Here is a 22,681-nt window from a genome sequence, read left to right on the forward strand (position 1 = left end):
TGAGGCAAAAGCAGTAGCTCCACTTCACAATATTATACTTTAGTATTTAATGTACTTAAATATGAAACGAATTATAAAAACAAATGCAATGCAAAGATATTTAACTCCCTTGCTTTTACGGTGACTTTTTTTCATCTGTGTTTTTCAACAAAGCCCTTAAATATGCAATAATATCTGCAGCTTCATCAGTTAATGGAAAGCTGCAGTGACTATGTTATTTTGCTAGAACCGTAAATCGGATGAGATTGATTTTTATAAATCATTGTTGCCAAGGAGGTGTTAAGCATCTGTCAAATACTAAWGTGTTTAAAATAGCTAATGGACATAATTGCTGTTAACCACCAGATTGTACCAGGTATCAGAGGAATCTTATAGTGTGCTTGGTTACAAAACTATTAACAATAAAATCTTTAGGAAGACTCCACATTTCTTAGCTATTTAAGGAAATCTATTACTAGCAAAAAATGAGAATTTTCTTGCCTTTCCTCTCTCTCTCCCAGCTGTAATAGGTAGATGTGGAATTTCTAATTAGAAATATCTTGCTAAAACATATATTTTTTGCCATTCTGTATTTATATGGCATTGTCAATAAAGTCAGCAGGAGTAAATTCATCTTTAGGGTAGTATTTGAGAATTATTTCTGTGCTGACAAAGTGGAAAATGCGGATAAGCACTGCCATTTTTTAACATAGCATTTCTTTATGGCCTTTCTGGTGTTCTAGGAATGAAGTGGGTTAATTAAGTTGTACATGTATTAGTTTATTGACCTTTCTGTTGTCAGATATTGATTTCATATATGGGTTTTAACATTTATTTTGTTTCATTTTCAGAGCACTGATAGCACTGAGTGAAAGTCACCCTGGTTCACGCAGCAGGGGTTATGGCTATGCTATTGCCCTTTTTGTTGTGGTTCTCTCTCAAACTCTTATCCATCAGTTATATCAACGGCACAACATGCTTACTGCAATCAAAATCAAGACTGCAGTTGTCGGCCTGATATACAAAAAGGTAATTATGTATTCTTCTACTTTCTCTTCAAATGAACCAACAAAATAAACCCTCAGCTTTAGAAAACATTAGATTTGTCAGCATGTTCAAAACCTCGAGATGTTCTAGACTGCTGGTGGCTGGCTAACAGATTGACCTTATTTGGATGATTTAGAATAATWTGGAATTTCAGCAGTGTTTCTCTTCCAGTCCTGCAATTAAATACTTTGGACAGAGAGAATACTAGAAATACACAAAGAAGCTGGAATCTTCCTATTGTGACTAGGCCTAATTTCGACAGATTTACTGGGAGAGCTTGAGAAATTTTCTAGGCGAGGTGTCTGGATAAAAGGAAGCATGCAGGTAATCACTGTTTTTCTGTATAGTGGTATTGAGTAGAAGAAGGTAAAATTGCCCAGATTTTCCCGCATGGAGAATGAAGAATTTCTCTATTTTAATGAAACTGATTTGCAGTTGATTTGGCTATTCAGTAAGTTAGATTTTTTTTTTTAATTTATTTTTAAGATGATTAACTGCTGTGGAACTTAGCCAACTCTGATGAAATATAATAGGGGCCCYGTAACACTTTCGCATAGAATGCAGTCACTAATAGCACAGTAATAAAAGTAATCATGTCTATCCTGCAGTACATTGAGATATAGCAAATATAGCATTATAGCAAATAATGCTAATTAATTATGCTACATGAGATGAAGTTAGTTCCTTTGTGCTGTGCCTTTAGTTACTTTGTTAGGAATGGCACAAGTCTGGTAGAGCTCTTGYGTGTGTTTTATGAAGCAGCACACGAGATTTCACTTTTCAGGTGCAATGCTTGAGGAAGAGGAATTCCTCCTTCCATGTCCCATTTCAAAGTGTGCTGGGGAGGGAGGAAGGAAGCAGAGCAGTACTGCAAGACTCGTAATGGCGGGACTACAGTTTGTTCCTCACTCTGAACAGTCAGTCAGTGACCAGCAGATCAGATTGTGTTTGCCACATGGGAGGCATGTGAGGAAGTGTGATGCTGTAGCACTGCCCTGGTAGCCACAGGAGTCACAGATGGCACAGTGAAAAAATGCCAGGCACCAGTCGGTGAGAGAAAGAGATCGTGTGTGTGTGTGTATGTATATGTGTATTTTTGCCTAGGCTAGCCCAGAGCTGAAGCTTTTTAGGCTCTGCTTGCAYCATGGGGGCCTATGTATTTAGTATCAAGAGCTGCAAGTCTGGTTCAGTGAGTTCGGGTTTACTAATCGTTGTCCTTTTTTCAGTTCCTCTGAGGCACCTAAAGACAGCAGTTCCTGAAAACTCTTGCTTTCTGTGACTTCTGTCCTGTGTCATTTCTGGTTGCAGGCCTTAACTTTAGCGAGCTCCTCCCGTCGCAGTTACACAACTGGGGAAATTGTTAACCTGATGTCAGCGGACGCTCAGCAGCTCATGGAGCTGGCTGTGAACCTCAACCTCCTGTGGTCAGCACCTTTTCAGATCCTTGTGGCTGTCATCTTTCTGTGGCAAGAACTTGGCCCCTCTGTCCTAGCAGGTGTTGCAGTGCTGCTTCTGGTTGTACCCATAAACGCGCTCATTGCAGCCAGAGTAGAAAGTCTGAAGGTGAGACATGTAAACAGACAAAGCAAAGGGAAATTAGACTGTGGTGATACAGGGATTTTTTTTGTTTGTTTATTTAATTTTGCATATATGAGAATCATTGTGGTAGATCTTAATTAAAAGCAATAAGCAACTCTAAGCCAAGGGTATTTTTTACTGAAGAGGGAAGCATAACTGGGGTAAAAAATGCTTATGCTAAACTTGTATTGAGATTGGATACCTACATTTTCTTTATAGTAAAAGAATATTTCTATATTAGTAGAAATTATTGTATGACTCAATCTAAAAATAATTACATTTGTACATGTTACAATAGTAATTTCATCAAATACAGGATTTTCAAAGATTATAGCCCTCTTTCACTTCTATTATCCAGGCTAAGCAGCTCACTCATAGTTACCACATTCTCTGGAGGTTTAGGAATTCCGTCAGAGGTGGGGAGTTACATGTGCTCTGTCCTTTCTGCTTTCTTTCATGCTATAATTCTCTTAGCCCTGCATTGTCCATATTCATCACTGACAATTATTCTTGCCACACCACATGTGGTGAAGTCTGGATATTAAGAGCTTCTTTATAAAGCTGGGATGGTTCAAAAACATGGCAGCCAAAGCCCTCAGTTCCTGGTGCAGGAAAAGCTCCGTGCACCAAGAATACGCTCAGTTAGATCCCTGCTGTGATGAGCATGAGAGAGGGATACTTTTTTATACATATATCCAAATATATACATATATCCATATATATATCCATATATATACATATATCCATATATATATCCATATATATATATATCCATATATATACATATATCCATACATATATCCATATATATATCCATATATATATCCATATATATATCCATATATATATCCATATACAGTATCCATGAGAGATGGATATCTTTTTATATTATTATAGCATATTTAATAATTCTCCATCCTATTTAATGAATTATACGAATATAAGGTTATCTGAAAATGATGTCACTGCAGTGGAAGTGGGTTCTTTTTAGTGGTGCTGCTGGTTTTTTTTGTTGTTGTTTGTTTGTTTGTTTATTTTCAGAAAGACCAAGTAGCATAAAAGGTATTTATTGCATTACTGTCTTTTACCAGAAAAGCCAAATGAGGTATTCAGATCAACGAGTCAAACTACTGAGTGAAATGTTACATGGAATAAAGGTAACGGCACAACTTATGATTTTTTTGTTTGTTTGTCTCTCTGTTAGCTTGTGGAGATAGAATGTATATTATTTATCAAAAAAGGTGTTACGAGTATTCTTTAGCAGAAATGGAGAAAAAATGTTTTAGTGTATTCATTTTAAAGTTTGTTTATTTAAAAAAAAAGTTTAATTTCATTTAAAAAGCTTATTAAACCTAATACGATAGTTCTGCTACCATCTTTTTTTAAAGAGAATATAAAATGTGTTAATAGATGGCTGAAAACCATGTTCATGCAGAGGGGAAATACGTTAAAATTAACTAGTTTCATTTGTTACTCTTGCTTCTACTTCGAGATAGCCCCCCTCATCATAAATGATATGTAAGGGCATGTTGAAATGCATAGAAGAGGGCTATAGCATACTTTCCGTAAGAAAAATCTAGTTTTGAGTTATCATAAGTCTTGATTTGATTTATAAAACATTCAGATTTTTTTTTAATTTTGGGATTGCAGAATATTTGTCAATGAAATTTGTTGCTTAAATTTATTTTCTGATGCAAGATCAATGCTTCTTTGCTTTATTTAAGTATCTTCTTTGTTTGATGTCTCCAGATTCTCAAACTTTATGCGTGGGAACCTTCATATCAAAGAAAGGTCATGAGCATCAGAGAACACGAAGTGGATGTTTTGAAGTCATCTGGGTATCTGGCGACTTACTCCATGCTAACATTGACGTGTATTCCTTTTATGGTCTGTTTTATAAATGCATTCATTCATGCAGGACTGATAAGTTACCTATTGCTTCAGGAGGGGATGCTTTAAAACATTRCATCACAGCGTCTCAAATATTTTAAGTTTATTAACGCAATATGTTTGAATTCATAGGTTCCAATACTACTTATATGACTGGAGAGGAAAGATGTAGAGTGATTATTGATGTAYTCAACTGTTTAGAGAGCTCTGCTAGAAAGTCAGGAACTAAATGCAGGTTAATTAAATAAATAAAATTAATTAAATCCATGAATTAAATCCATTAAGTCTGAATCTTTTTCCAGTATTTTAATCTGACTTTTCCTATTGCATGGACAATCAAATGCCTTCTTTATACTCCTCCTTTTTGAAATTTTAAGAGAATGTCCTTTCCATTTGCATTTTTGGGCATCTTMTTTCTATACACTAAAACTCTAAATATAAGAAATAGAATAAGGAAAAGTATGAGCCAAAATCATCCAAATCTGTTTCCATGAAATTGTATCAGAGAGGCATTTGGAACTTGCCCTTAAATCCTTCCATATTAAACTCCATTAGAAAGTAAATGGATCAAATTGGTACYGTCATTTGGGATAAATGACCACGATTAACTTCAGTCACACAAACTGGCACCTTGTTTCTGCTTAACTTGAAGCCTGTCAGGAGGTGGAGTGAGAGGCAGGGTCATGTTTCTTAAGTCTCTTTGAAACAGTGAATGAGAGCAACTCACAAAGATCAAACTGAGTGCAGTGAGACAAACAGCTCCTCAATTCAACAGAGATACCACAGAACAGGAATTAACTTCAGTCAGGGTGATTCTGAAGGCTTGAGTCTGCCTTGTGCAGGAGCCCRGCTTGCTCTGAGGAGCACAGAAAGGAAGCCTAGGAAATTTAGCCAGTGTGTGCGCCCACAGGGCTGGCCAGTGGGGCTCTCCAAGTCCTGCTTAAGGGAGCAGAGCCTTTAAGGCAGGGCTGCTTTTTGTGAAAGATCTGGATTATTGAACAAAGTAAAATACAAAGGGCTCAGCTGGTGTAGTATATGTTTAATTCACCTCAAGAAGAGTTTGGTCATAAATACATCAGGCAACTTTGGAACACTGGGAAAAGAAAAGAAGTGCTATCTTAATCTGTTTTGCTAAGCAGGTTGAAGATAGTGATTTGCAGACGTTTTGGAAGAAAAATCCAGGCAGTCACAAATTTAAAAATATGTAGCTAATAGCTTTGCTTTGTGGCCATTGTCACAGCGCTGTTGGAAAGATAAAGAGAGAGAGACAAAAAATGAATTGTCTGAAACATCCTGTTTCAGTATTCTCAGAATAAAAYAAAAAAACTGTTCCTGAGATGGGAAAGCTATTTATATGGTTTCATGTTTATCCAGCTGGGTAAAAAAACTGGCTATGTATATTGCTTACTAAAATTAAAGTATTAATGCACTCTAATGGAACCATGGAGTAAACTTCATGTGCAGCAGATGCAAAAGAGTTCCTCTTCATAAGTGAAGTTGGATTTCATAACTCTCAAGCGCAAAAGAAAAATAATAGCTAGGTATAAATTTTAGTTATAATGTGATTTTGTTTGCAGATAAATCTCTTCTATTTTTTGAACTAAAAAGGTCTCACTGGCTACATTTGGAGTCTTCTTTTATATGGATGAAGAGAATATTTTAACAGCATCCAAAGTTTTTACTTCTATTTCTTTATTTAACATCCTGCGACTGCCATTGTTTGATTTACCATCTGTCATCTCTGCTGTAGCTCAGGTAAACAAGTTATGAATGCTATAGTAAAAAAGCTGAAATTTGCCCTGATCTCGATCTTCTGTATAATGTTTCATCTATTACTAGGAATTAATAAGTCAATTATTTTAAGTTATACTTTACTGAGATGATACTGCACAGTCTCTGCATGCAACATGAAACATGGAGACTGTTTATGTCCTAGGACCCTTTAAGTAGACTGGTAATGACCCTTCATTATCATGCCTGACCTTGCCTGGGAGCCTGATGTGCTTTCATTTATGGTCTACATGCTGCAAAGCCAAAAACTTCTTAAGATTTCGTTCTAGTAGCTTAAAACATAGTGCAAGCATATGTTCATTGAATTTCATATCACAGGAATAGACAGGTCATCATAAATTCAGAGTGAAATCTCTCAGCTTCATTTATTAAGAAATAGCATGCACAGTTTCTTTAAAAAAATCAAATGTGTTTTTTATCTTTGTTTTGAAAACTGTCATTAAGAAGAAACAGCTATCAAACATGTGCTATTTATTTTATTGTTAGATATGTCAAGCATTCTGTTATTTTATAACTACCACACAGAAGATCCTCAGGAGAAGAAAAAAAATAGTTATTTATCTACTACTTAATAAAAAAAAAATATATATATGTATTTATATAACCTGGACATGTTTGTTATTAAATAAGACAATTTGTTTTTTTCACAGTTTAATTTTTTAAAAATATTATTTAAAATTTCAAATAGTATAAACATATTGCAAATAGATTTGTTCRTCTTGCAGACCAAAGTTTCCCTGAGGCGTTTAGAGGATTTTCTATATGCCAGAGATCTTAATCCCGAAGATGTCAACACAAACTGCAGTGGAAGTAAGCCATAGTTGTTTATCATTCATTGCTTATTAGCTCATACAGATGATGATTAAGAAACTCAGCTGAGGGAAGACATTTGCAAGTCACTGCTCTKTTTTTCTTTATGGCAACAGATCATGCTGTTGGATTTATTGGTGCTTCTTTCTGCTGGGATAGGAGTGGTCCACCYGTCTTAAAGAAGTAAGATATTTCTTAGTTATTTTCATGAGCTTCATTGCAGAATTTGAAACCTATGGGAATGTTGTTTGGAGTAGGTCATAATGGTATATATCAATAGGAACATATGGTACTGTTTCCAAAGTAACCCATGTGATCAACATGCTCTGGAAAGACAAATCTAACTTTGCTGCCAGAGCTGCCAGAGCAACCAGACGGGAAATAAACATCTTCATTCCTTCTTTCCTTTCCCCTACTTCCCCAGTTTGCACAAGGAGATGTTAACAACTGTAATACATATTTTTTTTTTTCTGAATTGCCTTCCATGGTATATTAGCTGGCAAGATGCCCTTTTTGTTGCTGTACTAAATGAGTCCACTGAAAACATTTTAACATGCCTACAAGTAAACTGGTAGAATTTATGTAGCCTTAACGKTAATCTTCTGTTTAGATTGTGGCCTCCTTTAGAAAGAAGAAAGAAACCAAAAATGCTTATCTCACAGTGGTATCTCATACTTTTCTTAGGTATGAATCAAGSCATGCTTACACTACTAAATGCTGAACACATTGGAGGATTAGTAAGGGAATGAAGGGGAGGGACAAAGCCTCAGAGTGGCATAGTGTTACTTAACAAAAAGACAGTTGAAGAGGTTAGAGGCCACCCAACCTAAACCCCTCACCACACGGTCTGCCCTGTTCCTTCAGGGTGGAGGGCATCGCTTCCCATAACATGGCATCGGGCCTGGAGTCTCAGCCACCATAGCCTGTAGTATTGTACCCAAGTACGAAGCACCTTCAGCACCGTATAGACTTCATTAAATTGTGCTAWAGCCTCTCTCTATAGTCTTATTTCTTCACCTCATCTGTGCTCCAAACTCCAGTGTRTCTGTCTGAATGTAGAGACTTCAAATCAGAGTACGTGTCGATCCAGCTAGCGTGGAGCACAGATAAAGCAGATGGCTCTGCCTCTGTGCTAAAGTTCATGAGTACATGCTGTTCCCTGAATAAGTTTGTATTGAAAACACAGCAGTCTGTGGAGGAGGAAGTCAGTGTTATTTACTCAACAGCTATTTTTTCCTCATCTTTTTCCATCCCATTTATTTTTTCCTTAATGGCTAGAGTAGATGTTGTTAAGTTGTACACGTTATAAGACATCTAGCAGTCAATTAATAGAGGAGGAGGGAAATATCACATCTTCCATTTGATTTTGTTTTGACCAAATGAAGACATAAATTCRTAACTTTCAAACAAATAAATGTATTCTTAAGGCCATTACAAGAGCCTAAAACTGCTATTTTCTGATTATTGTGAGGGTAAAATAGAATTTTCATTCTTAAATTAATCGCAGCCCATACCTTATGCAGAGAAGGTCACTAAGTTGTCTTCCTCAATGTTTCCAGCCTAAGTGTCAGCATTCCTGAAGGCTCCTTAGTTGCTGTTGTGGGACAAGTTGGGTCTGGAAAGTCATCTTTTCTCTCTGCTATTCTTGGAGAAATGGAGAGACTGGAAGGAACAGTTCAGAGACGAGTAAGGTTGTTTTGTTTTGTTTTTCCCTCATAACAAAATTAAGTGAAATCTTTTTTGGAAGTGTGTTTATACTGCTCAACTATTTCTAATAGTAGAAAGAAACATTACAACAATCCAAGCTTCAGTTTTTAGCTTGTTGATCTTGAATTTTCATAGAAAACAAATAGCGTGGTGTCATTTGGTAGTGGTGCTGAGTGATTGCATAGTCTTTCTCATTGTGTTAGAATCTACTATAATTCAGTGCAAAAATCATAAGTCATATATTGAACCTAAATACTTAACATTTGCTGTTACAACTGTGTCAACTTGGCCAATTTGGAACAGCAGGAAATTTATATAAAAATTATTATCTCTTGCAATGGCTTACAAGTACAGAAAATGCAAGATATATAAATAGAAGGGAAAGGCTGAGCTTTAGGCAGTTGGAAGAAATGTTGTAGCTCAACTCTTCCAGTTGTTACATCATAAAAACAAATTTAAGGAAACTTTTATAAATTATAGATTTTAAAAAAAGGTATTTACAAACTGCAGTGAAAATAAATTACAGTATTCAAGGGAATAAATATCCGTTTATCACAATAATATAAATTAATGCAGTTGCAATATTAAAAAGTGACGGTTTTGAAAATATGTTTAGAACAGGAATCTTCATTTTTGTGGAAATCACTCTTCTTTTGCTGATACAGTTGGAGAAGAGGGGATGACTTTGAAGTGTTCCAGACCCGAGAACAGGAATTAATGAGAGAAAGATGAACTATATAGAACCTAATAAGGAAGGCTGATGCCCAACRTGTGTACATTATTGATTTGTAATAAAATTAATGCCCTTTCAAAGGGTATATTGCTTAATGTAAGAAAGGAAAGATCACTAGTTACTTAAGATAAAGCTGGAATAGCAAACATTTTAAAAGGTATCTTTTTCATGTGTAGACTGACAAGTAAGGATTGTTTTTCTTTTCTCTTTGTTTAGGGGTCAGTGGCTTATGTTTCTCAGCAGGCCTGGATTCAAAATGCCACTTTGCAGGAAAATATTCTCTTTGGCGCAAATCTAAACAGACCATACTATGAGCAGGTTTTAGAGTCTTGTGCTTTACTGCCAGATTTGGAACAGTTACCAAATGGAGATCAAACAGAGATTGGAGAAAGGGTGAGAATTTGAAGTATCATAAATGATACAGTAAGCTAACCTATGTGCTTTTATAYTTTTTATATCTGATCCATATGACACTGATGACTAATCAGGACAGGCTTAGCTGTCTTTAAACTTCATGAGTTCAGGCATTCAAGCTCTGAAYTTCTGTTGCTTTTTACATTGACTCTTTTTTAAAAAAAAATGGAAAGTTTTTCTGAGTCAGCCCTGTCCTCTTCCTCTTATTTCTCTACTTATTTCTTTAAATAAGTATCTGTAAATAACAGTTACTTTCTAAAAGTAACTTACATTAGTTCATTTTGGAATGGGAATTTAATCGAAGGGCAGAGTTCACATTTATTACTTGAAAATCCAACTTTTTACCTTTCTTTTTTTCATATCCATTCTAAAATTTCCCTTGATTACCTGACCAAACTGGTGAAGGGATTGAGTGTGTGATACACTGTTTGTCTTTCATATTTAAATGTGACTTTTTTCTAGGGTGTCAATATAAGTGGAGGGCAAAAGCAGAGAGTGAGTCTGGCCAGAGCTGTATACAGCAATGCTGACTTGTATCTTCTGGATGATCCCCTGTCTGCTGTAGATGTACATGTGGGGAAGCATCTTTTTGATAAGCTGATTGGGCGATCAGGTCTCCTGAAAAGCAAGGTAAAGTAGGAAGACTTCAATTTGGGGGTGAACTCCTCTGTATGATACAACAGCTGCAATGTCASTCTTGATCATTCTGCAAAGGCTTACCTCTTATTCTACAGATGCATTAGATAGATGCCAATATTCTGAGTAAAGAGACTAAATAAGAAGCATCACTCATTGTGACAACTTTGAGTCCTGCCAGGGAGACCTAGCAGAGACCAAAAAAAAGTATAGTGAGTGCTGGGGTGGCCTGGGAAGCTGAGAGAGTCAGATAATATTTGGGTTTGGCTGCTTTACTAGCAGATCTTAAGGACTGCTGTGATCTGTGGTTGCTCTCAATGCCTCAGTGCAGTAAATAGGTTATACAAAGAGAAATTTCTTATTGAACAGAGAAGTTCTTCAGGGAAAGTGGAATCAGAGAGAATGTATTTTCCCAGATAAAAGTATATGAAGGTAAGATACCTGGGGAAAAAAATCTCTTCCATGTTAGCAGTTAATGCAGGTTACTACTGCTGGTTTACAACTGGAAAATACATGCATTATCTCTTAGGTAAGTACTTGTTCTCTCATCTTTCTCTTTTTTTCTTAATGTATTTGCTCTGTGGGTGATATCTGCTTTCTGGCAGAAATATCAGTAATAATGGTAGGCTGCTACGCAGAATTAATGATGAAACTCAAACTRGATGTGGTGCATTAGACTGCAGTGGGAAGAGTTAGATACTATAGCTCTTAATTTAAACTATTGCCAGACAAAAGATACTTCTTAAGGAAGAAATAAGTAGGAGCAATATCAAGGAGTTCTAAAAGTAAAAGATTTGAAATTAGGATTGGCAATTAAAGGAGAAGTGTCATAAAAATAATAATTGTAATAAATTAGACAAGTAGGCAAAATCATAAAACAGTCTGTCATTCAAGCTATGCTAAGAAAATGTCAGCTTCTAATACATGCTTTTTTAATATGGAAAAATATGCAACATTCTGTGTTTCAGACTCGTGTGCTGGTGACACACAACTTAACCCTTTTGCCTCAAGCTGACCTTGTAATRGTGATGGAAGAAGGCAGGATAAGTGAAATGGGGACTTACCAAGAATTGATTTCAAAGAGAGGYAACTTTGCCGAGCTTATTCAAGCTTTCGCTACAGAGAATAGAAGTGAAGAGACAACCCTAGAGAAAGGTGAGAGAATAGATTTACTATGTTTTCATTGTAGTTATCCTTTTCATTCAAACTTGAAAAATATTCCTTCTCCCTTTCCTTGAAATGAATAGAATAATTTTTAGAAACAGAAGAGCAGTTCTTATGAAGGGGTGAAGATAGGATGTTGCCCTGAAAAGAAGCTTATGTTTTATCTGAAGGGAATAAAGAAAGGGAAGGGGGCCCAAGGAAGTGAGAAGAAACAGCACGGGATGTGCTCTGATATCAAAGTAGACAAAAGTATATTCAGCATGATGAATGTATATAGAAAACATATATAGAAAACATATATTTGTCTTTAGTGTCATTTAAGCCAACAAATCTTTAATGTACCCCATTCCTGGAAGAAAAATGCTGGTTCCTTTTTGTTTATAGCACATAAGGAACAGCAAGATGATGTGCTAAGTTTTCCAGTTATGATGCAAGAATGTTTTGATATACGTAGTAATGTTAATATTTATAGGGTATTATAATACTTCTGCTAAGCAAGARCAGAGTTCTATAGAGCCTCTGGGCTGCTTTGCTAGCACACATTTCTACTTCAGTGAAGATAAATGTAGAATTCCTTTGAAAAGACTTTTACAATATTATTAAGAAATATTAATTCTGACCCCTTTTGTATGTTCATACCTATATTGTTTCAAAGTAATTTAGAAGTTATTAACTTCCACATCATGAAAGAGGTTTACTTASTGTCAAAGTTCTAGTGTCTGGACCTTCTCCATCTTGTGTAGTACCTGTCCCAAGACTAGGGGACTGACTGAATAGAAAGAATAAATCAAAGTATCCCCATTCATCCCCTTTTATTTTTCTAGCTTCCTGTACTGTACGTATCTACATGTGGTATAATAACTGAAAATATTATTCTGTTTTTGTTTTGTTTTGTTGTTTCTGCCGTAGTGAATTCCACAAAAGAAGAGTGTCAGCAAGGAAAGAATCTGCCACAAAGAAAACTTTYGAAACATAAAGAGTAAGTATTAAATTTGGCCATTACCTAGACAACCCTAAGTATCTATACCAAAGACTGCACAGTTATCCCCCACTCTGTAAATAKAGCTTAAATCTAAATGCACATTAGCAATTAGATGTGGTGTGTGCATCTGGAGCTCATTTTCTGGCTTGATTTTATACCAGAGGAACCCAGTTAATGTCCTTGAACTCCCCTTGAGTTCAAAGGCTCCAGTTCAAGGGCTCTTTTGCACATTAGGTGGGAGTGAAAGGGAGTTTTACTTCAGAAGATCAGCAGAAGTCACTGATGTTGAGCACTACCTGCAGCAGCTTTACTTCTTGCTGCATTAGTAATTAGTCCATGCTCCACGTATTTCTCTGTGCCATTGATTTATCATTTAAGACCACCTCAAATCTGTGAAATAGTTGGAAAAACTCCTACATCAATTTGTAAATCTCTCACAGTGTATCTGCAGTGGGGCTCCCTGAAGTAGTAGAGATTTATGCTAAGAATTTCAGGCAGTGCAAGACACCTAAACGTAACTGCTTTGATTTGGAGGAAGTAGAATTGTGTGTGTCATATGCTAAAGCCCATTCTGGGCCCACATTAGGTAGATGAAAAAGTAATACTTCGTATTGCCTTTTGACAATAGAGTTATTATAAAAGCAGAAATAGACTTCGAAAAAACATCACAAGATTTTGTAGAATGCAACTCTACTTAGGCATAAACAGATATATTCTTCATAGAATGATTCACAGGAAATGAACACTAAGAGTGTATTTGGCATTCTTGTTTGCAGTCCTTCACTTGCTCAGTGGAGAACAGACTCAAAGAGTAAAGAAAAGGTCGCCACAGGAGGCGTAAGTATCTCTAGTAGAAAAAGCTTTGGCATTTTTTTGGCTACATAGAAGATGAATATGTTATTTTGCAGTCATACTTGCCTGATTCTTAAGGTTTTCTGATATCTAATGAGAGATTTTTAAATCAATCTTTTATTTTCCAAGGTTTTAGATGCTTAATCGAAATAATCTATTTTGATAGTCTGCTACAGGCCAAACTTTTTATATTAAATCTTTCAAGATTAAGCACGAATCTCATTTCTGACATTCAAGATCTCAGAAAGACCAAGCTTAAGATATCTTATACCTCCTTTAGAAAAAAAAATCTGTCTGCCTCACCTTTAGGAGTTTTAAAACCCGTGTACTGGAGCAGACATGAAATTTTGCATGGTAGTACTGCTGCAGTACTGTTTTATATTCAAAATAAACTTTCTCTTATCTCCATTAAAAAGGCCTGCCAGTTGTTAGGAAGAGGCAAAAGAACAGGTAAACCAGAATGTGGAGAGGGCCAAAACTTTACAGGATGCTGTAGCTAAATTAGAATTAAGAGCAGTGAGAAAACAGGAGTGAGTTTCCACCAAGAGGATAGCGATGGACACTTAAAGAAACTGAATTAGCAGAAGGGAAACAGAAGAGTCTGTGTCAACTAGCACTTTCTCACAGACCCTGTAGTGAAATCTAAGAATTCTGCTGCTGTCAATTGTTACCTTGCAGGCTGCTTAGCTGAGTTTCTCCCCGTTCGTCTGGGGCTACACCAATGATGAGAATTTTCCTGCTGTCACTAATAATTCCCTTGGCTCTAGTAGCTCAGAGCAGCCATTCCAAATTTCCTAACTACTAATGAATAGAATAATGTTTGCTTCAGCCAAATTGCTTGCTCTCTTTTTTTTTAATATATATATATAGTTTACATATATAGATTCAGATTTATTCTTATTCATGAGGGATGTAATGCATGCAGTTCCCATGGTGTAATCTGTACTTGCCATCAGCGATGGTAATGATTTCTAAAGAGCAACACTTTGTGTTCTTTTCTATATATTTTAGATGAAAATGGCAGTTGTTYTGAAATACCTACAAGCCTTTGAGTGGCGATGGGTGTGGCTAACCATAGCTGCTTATTTAGGTCAGAACGCACTGGCTATTGGGCAAAATCTGTGGCTTAGCACCTGGACTTCAGAAACAGCCAAAACTAATGATTTCACGGAATGGAAGCAGTTGCGCAATTATAAACTTGGTGTCTACAGCCTTTTGGGCTTCATACAAGGTAAGGCTGAGTATCTATGACTAATTTCTCTTCATTTGTAAAGTTATCTACTTGAATATATATTGCCAAAGAAATAATGCTGGTTGTTTCAGATAGAATTATATACCGCAAAGTATAGTTGTCAACCTGGGAGGGGATCAGAAGAGATACTCAGCAATGTAGGAAGAAAAATGCCATGTAATTTTTATGAGCCTTCCTTGAACATCCTCAACTAATCTAATGCAGTTATTATCTCAGTTCGGGAGGACATCAGTATTGGTGTATAGTAGCATGCTAGCTTGAGGGGCATGGAAAAGCAGGAAAGACATGCTCATGAACTAGTAAGGTGTGTCAACAAAATACAAATAGGAGCATTTGTAAAACAAAACTTTATAAAGCCAAGGTATGACGTAGAACTACTGGATTGGTGACTGTGATGGAAGAGTGAGACAGAAACGAGCTCCTCCTGCTGCCATCCCCAGTCAATCATACAGTCCTTTTATTTCTTTGCTCACGAGGTCTCCTTGTTTGCTGTGGTGCCTATGTGCTCATCAGGGGATCACTGGCTGCTTCTCGGGCACTGCATCACCAGATGCTGGACAGCGTTTTGCACCTTCCTCTTCAGCATTTTGAAACTAATCCCGTAGGTCAGATCATCAATAGATTCACAAAGGTAAAGAGAAAACTCTTGCATATATTTGATTTTTAAGTGACTGCACTTTTAGTTCCATTTAGTGTTGCTGGAAAAAACATCAAAGTAGCTGAATTCAATGTTGAGAGATAGAAAGTTACTTCATCAGTGCATAAAAAGTTATAGTACTGTCTCAAAGCATTTTCTTACAAAAATTGTCAACACATTATTGTCCATAGAAGTTACTTTAGACTCTATGATTATCAGGAACTCATTCCTTAAAAGCCATTTCTTCAGTATGACAAGTTTACCAGAGTTAAATAAACCTGATCTGAGGTTTTCTTTTCCTTTTTTTTTTTTTTTTTTTATGTTATTTTTATTCCCTGATGATGTGATGCAAACTATTTTGTGCAATAATATTTAATGTATCAAATGTAAGCTCTTAGGTGTATATAAACATACAGTGAATGACACTTTCTATTTTGTAGTGTTTTGACTTTAACTGGAATCTTTAACACACAAACAGGTGTTATTAACTAACTTAATGCTTTCCATTATCCTCTTAAGTAGATCGTTACATTGCATTGCAGACTATTTCAAACACTATATATTGATCTATGTAGTTGATATGAATATTCTCTGAAATAGATTCCAGAGTTATTATGTAGTACACTGGAAGAGTAGTTGATTTAGGCTTGACTTCCAAGTCAAGTCTATTGTTTAGTTGCAATATATTATCAACCTTTAGAATGTACAATAAGGAATTAATAATATTTTAGTACATTTCTGAATCACTAACAGAAGGTTAAAGAAGAGATAACAGTAAACTCCCAGTCTGCTTTTCAATCAAGTAAGCTTTCGGCAAGCTAAATAGTACTCGTTTCTTTTTTCTTCACTACCTCTGAGTCAATTCTTTGGCATATTATTTCATTTAAAGGTACTATATCTATTCCAGTATTAGGCAGTAACAAGGACCTATTAACATCTATTAAGATCTATTATTAAGATGTCATTTTTTTCTCAAGCAATTGTTATTGAAGATATTTTCATTTGATTCAGTTTTTTGAATGATACTTCTTTGAAATCTATAGTGAAATTAACTCAAAACATTAATTCTTTTGTGCATTGTGACAGGACTTGTTTATAGTGGACATACGTTTTCATTACTACTTACGAACTTGGTTAAATTGCACCTTGGATGTTATTGGAACCATTCTGGTTATCACATCTGCCTCTCCGCTATTTGTAGTAGTAGTTATTCCACTGGGATACTTGTATTTTATTATCCAAGTAAGTTCATTAAACTTTTATAAAGATTTATAGATGTATGTGTATGAAATATGTGAAATTATCAAGGGTACAAATATAAATTATTCCTTAATCTGAAAAACACACAGAACACACCTGAACATCTATTTTTTCGCAGAAGGGTGTCCTGACTTCTTAAAAGGAAATTAGAACACTTCTTGAGTATTCTTTGTAATGTTTGGTAACTTTTAACATTGTATATTGTTCTCTTTGTATTTTCCTTTTTCTTTGGACAATAGAGTATTGATACAGATCCCACCAAAAATTTTGATCACGTTTTCTCACAAAAGTGGGACGTAAAATGAAAAGTAACCTTGAAACAGCATGTGTAAAAATGTTAAAATAAAACATTACCTAACTTATTGTGCTATTTATTTTTTGGAATGTCAGCTAAAAAGATAGTGTTTGAAAAGGATTAATGGCTGCATACCGGTTTCTTGATACCCCAGGTCTGTGATTAAAGGAGTCTGAAATAAAATCAGGTTATAGATGGAAGTGTGTGTTGATTCAGTTTTCCTTAAGGAATTTAAATACAGGCATCACTAGATAAAGAAATAAAAAGCTAAATCTTCCTTAGCTTTCATGTAAGGAAAAAAACAGCATTCTGTTTTAAAAGCTCATAAAAATTTATTTGGTTGTTATATATCTCCAGTGATACGGTATATTGTTTACAGTTGCAGATAATTTGCTCTTATTTCAGCTTTGCTGAATTACTGAATTTACCTAAATTGCTATATTGCAGTTATGTCAGCATTGCAATGCTACTGCTCTCAGACTTTTTTTCTGTGATGTCTGTAAATAACTTTCCTACCTTCTAGATACTCCGACTTAGATATATCCAATTTTTGCGTATTCAGAATTTATAACAATAACTTGGATATTTTCAAAAATGGAGAAAATATGGCAAGTGTTTAAAACAACATAAAAGAAACTTCAGAATTTTAAAACCTGTCTCTCTTTTTCTGTATTATTTTATTAGCGCTACTACATAGCAAGCTCACGACAGATTCGCCGACTAGCTGGAGCATCACATTCTCCTGTGATCTCCCACTTCAGTGAGACTCTCTTAGGGGGATCAACAATTCGAGCATTTGGCCACCAGGAAAGATTCATTAGAAAAAATAATGATGTGGTGTATGAGAACTTGGTTTATTTTTACAATAATGTCATCTCAAACAGGTACTTTTCAGCAGTTCTGCATCTCTGACAGCCCCTTTCTGTTCACTTCCATTGCTAAACGTTTATTTCACCCAGAGTAAAACCTCTGAGAAACAGAAGAAAGGACAGGAGCAGTTTCTCCGTTGCTCTTTGTAATGAACACATAGTCTATATTTAAGCATTAGGATGAATTCTTTATGTACTGAAAACTAGCAAATGTATGGAAAATGTGCATGTGCTGTCTATAGGATGAGAGTGTTTACATAAAGGTTTGCAGCTAGTTCCTGGACAGGAACTGTATTACATTTCAACTAAAAGTTCCTCTTAGAAATTTATGACCAATCTAATTTGTATTTCAATACTTCATGTAGAAGTAACTTGGTGTCTCTGCCTACAATATAAACGTATCTTGTGAATTCACTCCCAAGCCTGAGGAAATAAATGTATTTCCCCTTCCTTTTTTATCATGTGGTATGTTGAATCTCATACAGTTACAGGCAGAGGCTAGTGAAGAGGGGATTTTCCATTCTGATTTTCATTCATACACCTGAGTCTTTTTAAGGTAGGAAGAGAAGGGCAGTGTGGCTAATGAAGGGCAGGTGGGACAGGATTTGAAAGACCTGCATTTTTTTTTCCTAGTTGTGCTAGTAGTTCACAAATTACTTTAAATCTGCCATATTCCCCTCCCTCAGACTCTGTAACATGGGAAAGGTTATTCTCATTTTGTGGAATAGGTTGAAGAGACTGATGTCACAGAGTCTTTATATCCACTATTTGTTCACTACACCGTGGAAAAAAAAATATAGGTAATTCACTGTTTTCCCTGTTTTGCTTTACTACAGGTGGCTGTCTGTCAGGCTTGAATTTTTAGGCAGCTTAATGGTGTTCTTTGCTGCAATGTTTGTTGTGCTGGCTGGAAATGCAGTGAATTCTTCTACAGTGGGTTTATCCATATCATATGCTCTAAATGTAAGTAATGGCATAGTTTTGGTGTTCTTGCTCTGTTACATAAGAAAAGGGAAGAATACAGTTCAGTAGATAAATAAAAACATCAGTGAAATTGAATGCCATTAATTTCAGGAAGCTTAATTACCCATTTCTTCTGAGTATTTAATTTTTATTTAATGAGTATTTATTAAAACAAAGGTTAATCAAACTATGTGTAGTTTACATTTAAGTCTTTTATTAAATTGGGAACAGGAAAGAAATTTGATGGTGTTCAAATGTCATTCATATTTGAGTTCTTTTTTTTGCTAACTTATCTAATGCTGTATGGGAAAGCTTATATAAAAATTTACTAGAAGTTTACTTTGGCATCATGAGAGCCACATTTGGAAGGTATCTTGTAATACAGTAAGATCTCCTGGTGAAAAGCTATTTAAAACATGGCTTAAATATTATGTACACAAAAAGTAAGCGATTAAGTATCCAGCCCTATGAATTGATTAAATTCAAAGTATGTTTTGAAATTCACTATTTTGTATTCTAGTAGAATTATTATTATTATTATTATTATTTACATTCTGCAATTCATTTTTTTCCCTCAGATAATTCAGAGTTTAAATTTTTGGGTGCGTAAGGCATGTGAAATTGAGACCAATGCAGTTTCAATTGAAAGAGTCTGTGAATATGCAAACATGGATAAAGAGGTGAGCATTCTTTTTGAGAAGAATGTTTATGTTTCATTTGCATAGAAAATATTCAATGTGTATTGAATTTAATATTAGAGAGCGATTATAAGTTATAATTTGCTACTACATACTTTCTCAAAGCTTTTACATGAGACTGATATGTAGCTTATTCAATATATTGATTGTGCTTGCAGTTTTATTTCTGTTTTGAGAAATTTCTTGGCATCCTGTAGCCTCACTACAGCAGTGTTTGCTAGCTAGGCACAGCTCACATGAACTCTCTTGGATTTGTGCAAGGAAGAGGAACATCTTAAGGCAGGAAGACAGAGAAGAGAAGCCTGCCAGACCCCCGGCTATTAACCTCATGGCTGAAGAGACATTTCTTGCAATTGTCCTTGGCTATTATCCTTTTCTCACGGTAGTGTCTGTATTAAGAAGACACACCAAGAGCATTGGTTTGTGTCAAACATTTTCTTCTTCTATTTCTTAGTTCTCTTTTATCCTTTCACAGTTTTTTTTTTTCCTATTTCTTTACTTCTGTTTGTGTCTTTCTGTTCTCTCCTTCTCTTCTCTTTTGGGGAGAAAAAGAGTTTCTTGTAAATTATGCATTTTAAACTTCTTGGAGGTTAGGCAACTGCCTAAGGTTCCTAACCTCATGGAGGTTAGGAACACTTAGTTCCAGGCCTGTGAATTGAGAGAATGGATAAAAGGCTATTTGCAACTACCCTGTTAAACTTTTTAAATGAGTATATGTGATGTTGGTTCCTAAGGGAGGGGAAAAAAATATGAATGTTGATGATATCCAGTGTCTGTTAAAATAATTGATTACTTCCTACCTATAATTTCATTGGAATTATTCTAAGTCTGCTTGGACTTTTAGAGCCGCATATCCTTTGCCTAGCGTTTTTTGTTGACTTGTAATATTTTTACTGTCATGTGCTGAATCATCCATGATTTTAATTCTAGGAACCCTGGATTACGTCGAAAAGACCACCCGTGGGATGGCCCGATAGAGGCATAATAGAATTTATTAACTACAAGGCTCAGTATAGAAAAGATCTTGGTTTAGCCCTGAATAATGTCTCTTTCCAAATACGAAGTAAAGAGAAGGTATTGTATATAATAAGAAATAGGCATAAAAACTTCTTTTCCTGAACTTTCTACTTCGAAAGAAAAGAAAATGTAAGAGGACTCTAATATTATATGCAGCAAGATAATGTTAAGCAGGGAAAATCTTAAATGGAGGAGATGTTAAAGAAAGACAACTGGAAAGCGGAAAAATATTTTCCTCTACTCAAAGTAAGAAACTGGGATAATATTTTATTTCCCCTGCAACACTGACTGGGGAAGAATCTCTATGAATTAGATATAGATGTTTACATAACTTTCAGCTAGTTGAGGGGAAAAAAAAAAAAAAAAGCCTAGGGGAAAGGTGTTACCAAAAAAAAATGCCTTTTTGTAACTTTGTACATAAAAATCAAGGCAAACAAACTTTGAAAAATTCTTTATAGGTATAAATGTAAGTTCTTTAATTTGCTATATTAGAATTGGTCAGAGCCTGTATTTGATACTACAGTAGAGCAGATGCTTGCAGGTAGCCCTGTTGGTGTAGAATTGTAATCCTTGAAGCAACCAGTTGCGTCAGATTGCTGTCCCCATACCGTACCCACACCATACAGACTTGTCTTCTTGACCTTGTCACACTCTAATGCCTACTAAGCGCAGTCATATTCTTGATCTTCTCTGCACTAATAGAAGTTTTTTTGATAGTTCACTGCCAGTTTATGCCTTTTGCTCTTGCAGCTCCACCAATTTATACCCCCCCACAGTTAAATTTATAGTAACTGACTTTGAATTCCAGTTAGCATTTGAGACTGATTGTCCAGTCCTCTGGTAGATCAGACACCTCACACTGAGCTCATGCAGCCATGTCATTTTTAAGAACAGAATGGGAAAAAAAATGCTGTTTGCTGATGCCAAGCTATTGCATGTTTTAAGATGAGGCTGTTGGCTGCAGAGGTGAATACGGTACAACGTCATGGGCAAGTGAAGTTCTCCACGAGAATGGCGGCGCAGCAGTGTTATAACCTGGCAGCTTAAAAACGTTAAATGAGAGGAAATATGAACTGGTGCTGGTTCCWTGCTGCTCTAGTGCCTGCATGAAGAGGGGACCTCTACATCTTACGATACTTGAGAAGAGGCTTTCCTCTCAAAAGAGTGGATAGACACATCCCCAATTAGATTTTCCAGATGAATTTGGCAGTTTTAAGGAGGATTCTTACTTGAAATTCAACTTGTTCATTGTCTTAAATATTTCTTTAGAGAAATATTCTGCCAGATTAGTGCTAATCAGCTTTGGGACCAAAGAACACAGCATGAGACCTTGGTGTGAGCTCAGGAGTGTTAGACAAAGAAAGGGCTTCCCTCTGAACCAGGTGTAGGCTGTACAGCTTCTGAATGAGAACTGGGACTGTGATACAGTTGGTCAAAAAGTGAGTTTTAAACAGTCCTCCGTAACAAGTTTTTTTTTTTAATATAGTTTTAGCTATATATTGCATGTCAGGAAAGAAATATTTTTAACAAAAAGTGGAGACTGAAATTAGAACTCATTTTTCATGTACAATGCATAGTAGAGAACATTATAGTCTTAATGAGAATATTTTCTGTTCCAGGTTGGAATTGTTGGAAGAACAGGAGCTGGTAAATCAACACTCACAAATTGCTTGTTTAGAGTTCTAGAAGGATCTGGAGGCAAAATAATTATTGATGGCATTGATATATCCACTATTGGGCTCCATGACCTCCGTGGAAATCTTAACATTATTCCCCAGGTGAGATCTGTTTTTAGAGATAGCGATTATCATGCTGACTGACACAAGACATCATTGAATATTTGTGAGAAGTTTTAAGTCCAAAGGTTGCCACAAGGTGGGAGTGTAAAACTCAAATRGTATTTTACTGATTTTTGAAAACATTTTGTACTAGCCTATCAAGTTTTAGAAYTAAATAGTTGAGTCTTAGCTTTAGGATTAGATTAAATCTGAAGTACTGGAGTCATAAATCTATCCTGAAAAAGTTGCATCTGTTTGTTGGCATTAATGTGSAAGAAACAGGTGAGATTACAAAGTGTGATATTAGGTCTTATTAGGCCAGATTTAGT

General features: G+C 35.6%; 1 protein-coding gene across 1 annotated transcript in view; it reads left to right on the forward strand.

Annotated features, from left to right (window-relative positions):
* LOC112957882 (multidrug resistance-associated protein 1-like) overlaps positions 1-22,681 on the forward strand; it is a gene marked incomplete at its 5' end in the record, with an annotated part of 30,168 nt that overhangs the window by 3,338 nt on the left and 4,149 nt on the right. The window contains 21 exons of the mRNA XM_026051644.1: positions 831-1,008; positions 2,335-2,589; positions 3,696-3,761; positions 4,354-4,491; positions 6,103-6,249; positions 7,011-7,095; positions 7,212-7,278; positions 8,655-8,781; positions 9,752-9,928; positions 10,412-10,579; positions 11,554-11,740; positions 12,659-12,728; positions 13,508-13,568; positions 14,595-14,814; positions 15,312-15,466; positions 16,559-16,714; positions 17,712-17,911; positions 18,733-18,859; positions 19,438-19,539; positions 20,488-20,631; positions 22,194-22,352. Of these exons, the coding sequence (XP_025907429.1) occupies positions 831-1,008; positions 2,335-2,589; positions 3,696-3,761; positions 4,354-4,491; positions 6,103-6,249; positions 7,011-7,095; positions 7,212-7,278; positions 8,655-8,781; positions 9,752-9,928; positions 10,412-10,579; positions 11,554-11,740; positions 12,659-12,728; positions 13,508-13,568; positions 14,595-14,814; positions 15,312-15,466; positions 16,559-16,714; positions 17,712-17,911; positions 18,733-18,859; positions 19,438-19,539; positions 20,488-20,631; positions 22,194-22,352 (2,989 nt within the window). The remainder of the gene's footprint in view (positions 1-830; positions 1,009-2,334; positions 2,590-3,695; positions 3,762-4,353; positions 4,492-6,102; positions 6,250-7,010; positions 7,096-7,211; positions 7,279-8,654; positions 8,782-9,751; positions 9,929-10,411; positions 10,580-11,553; positions 11,741-12,658; positions 12,729-13,507; positions 13,569-14,594; positions 14,815-15,311; positions 15,467-16,558; positions 16,715-17,711; positions 17,912-18,732; positions 18,860-19,437; positions 19,540-20,487; positions 20,632-22,193; positions 22,353-22,681) is intronic.

Source organism: Nothoprocta perdicaria, unplaced genomic scaffold (genome assembly GCF_003342845.1).
Source record: "Nothoprocta perdicaria isolate Ctin4 unplaced genomic scaffold, notPer1 scaffold_78, whole genome shotgun sequence".
In the NCBI taxonomy this organism is placed as follows: domain Eukaryota; kingdom Metazoa; phylum Chordata; class Aves; order Tinamiformes; family Tinamidae; genus Nothoprocta; species Nothoprocta perdicaria.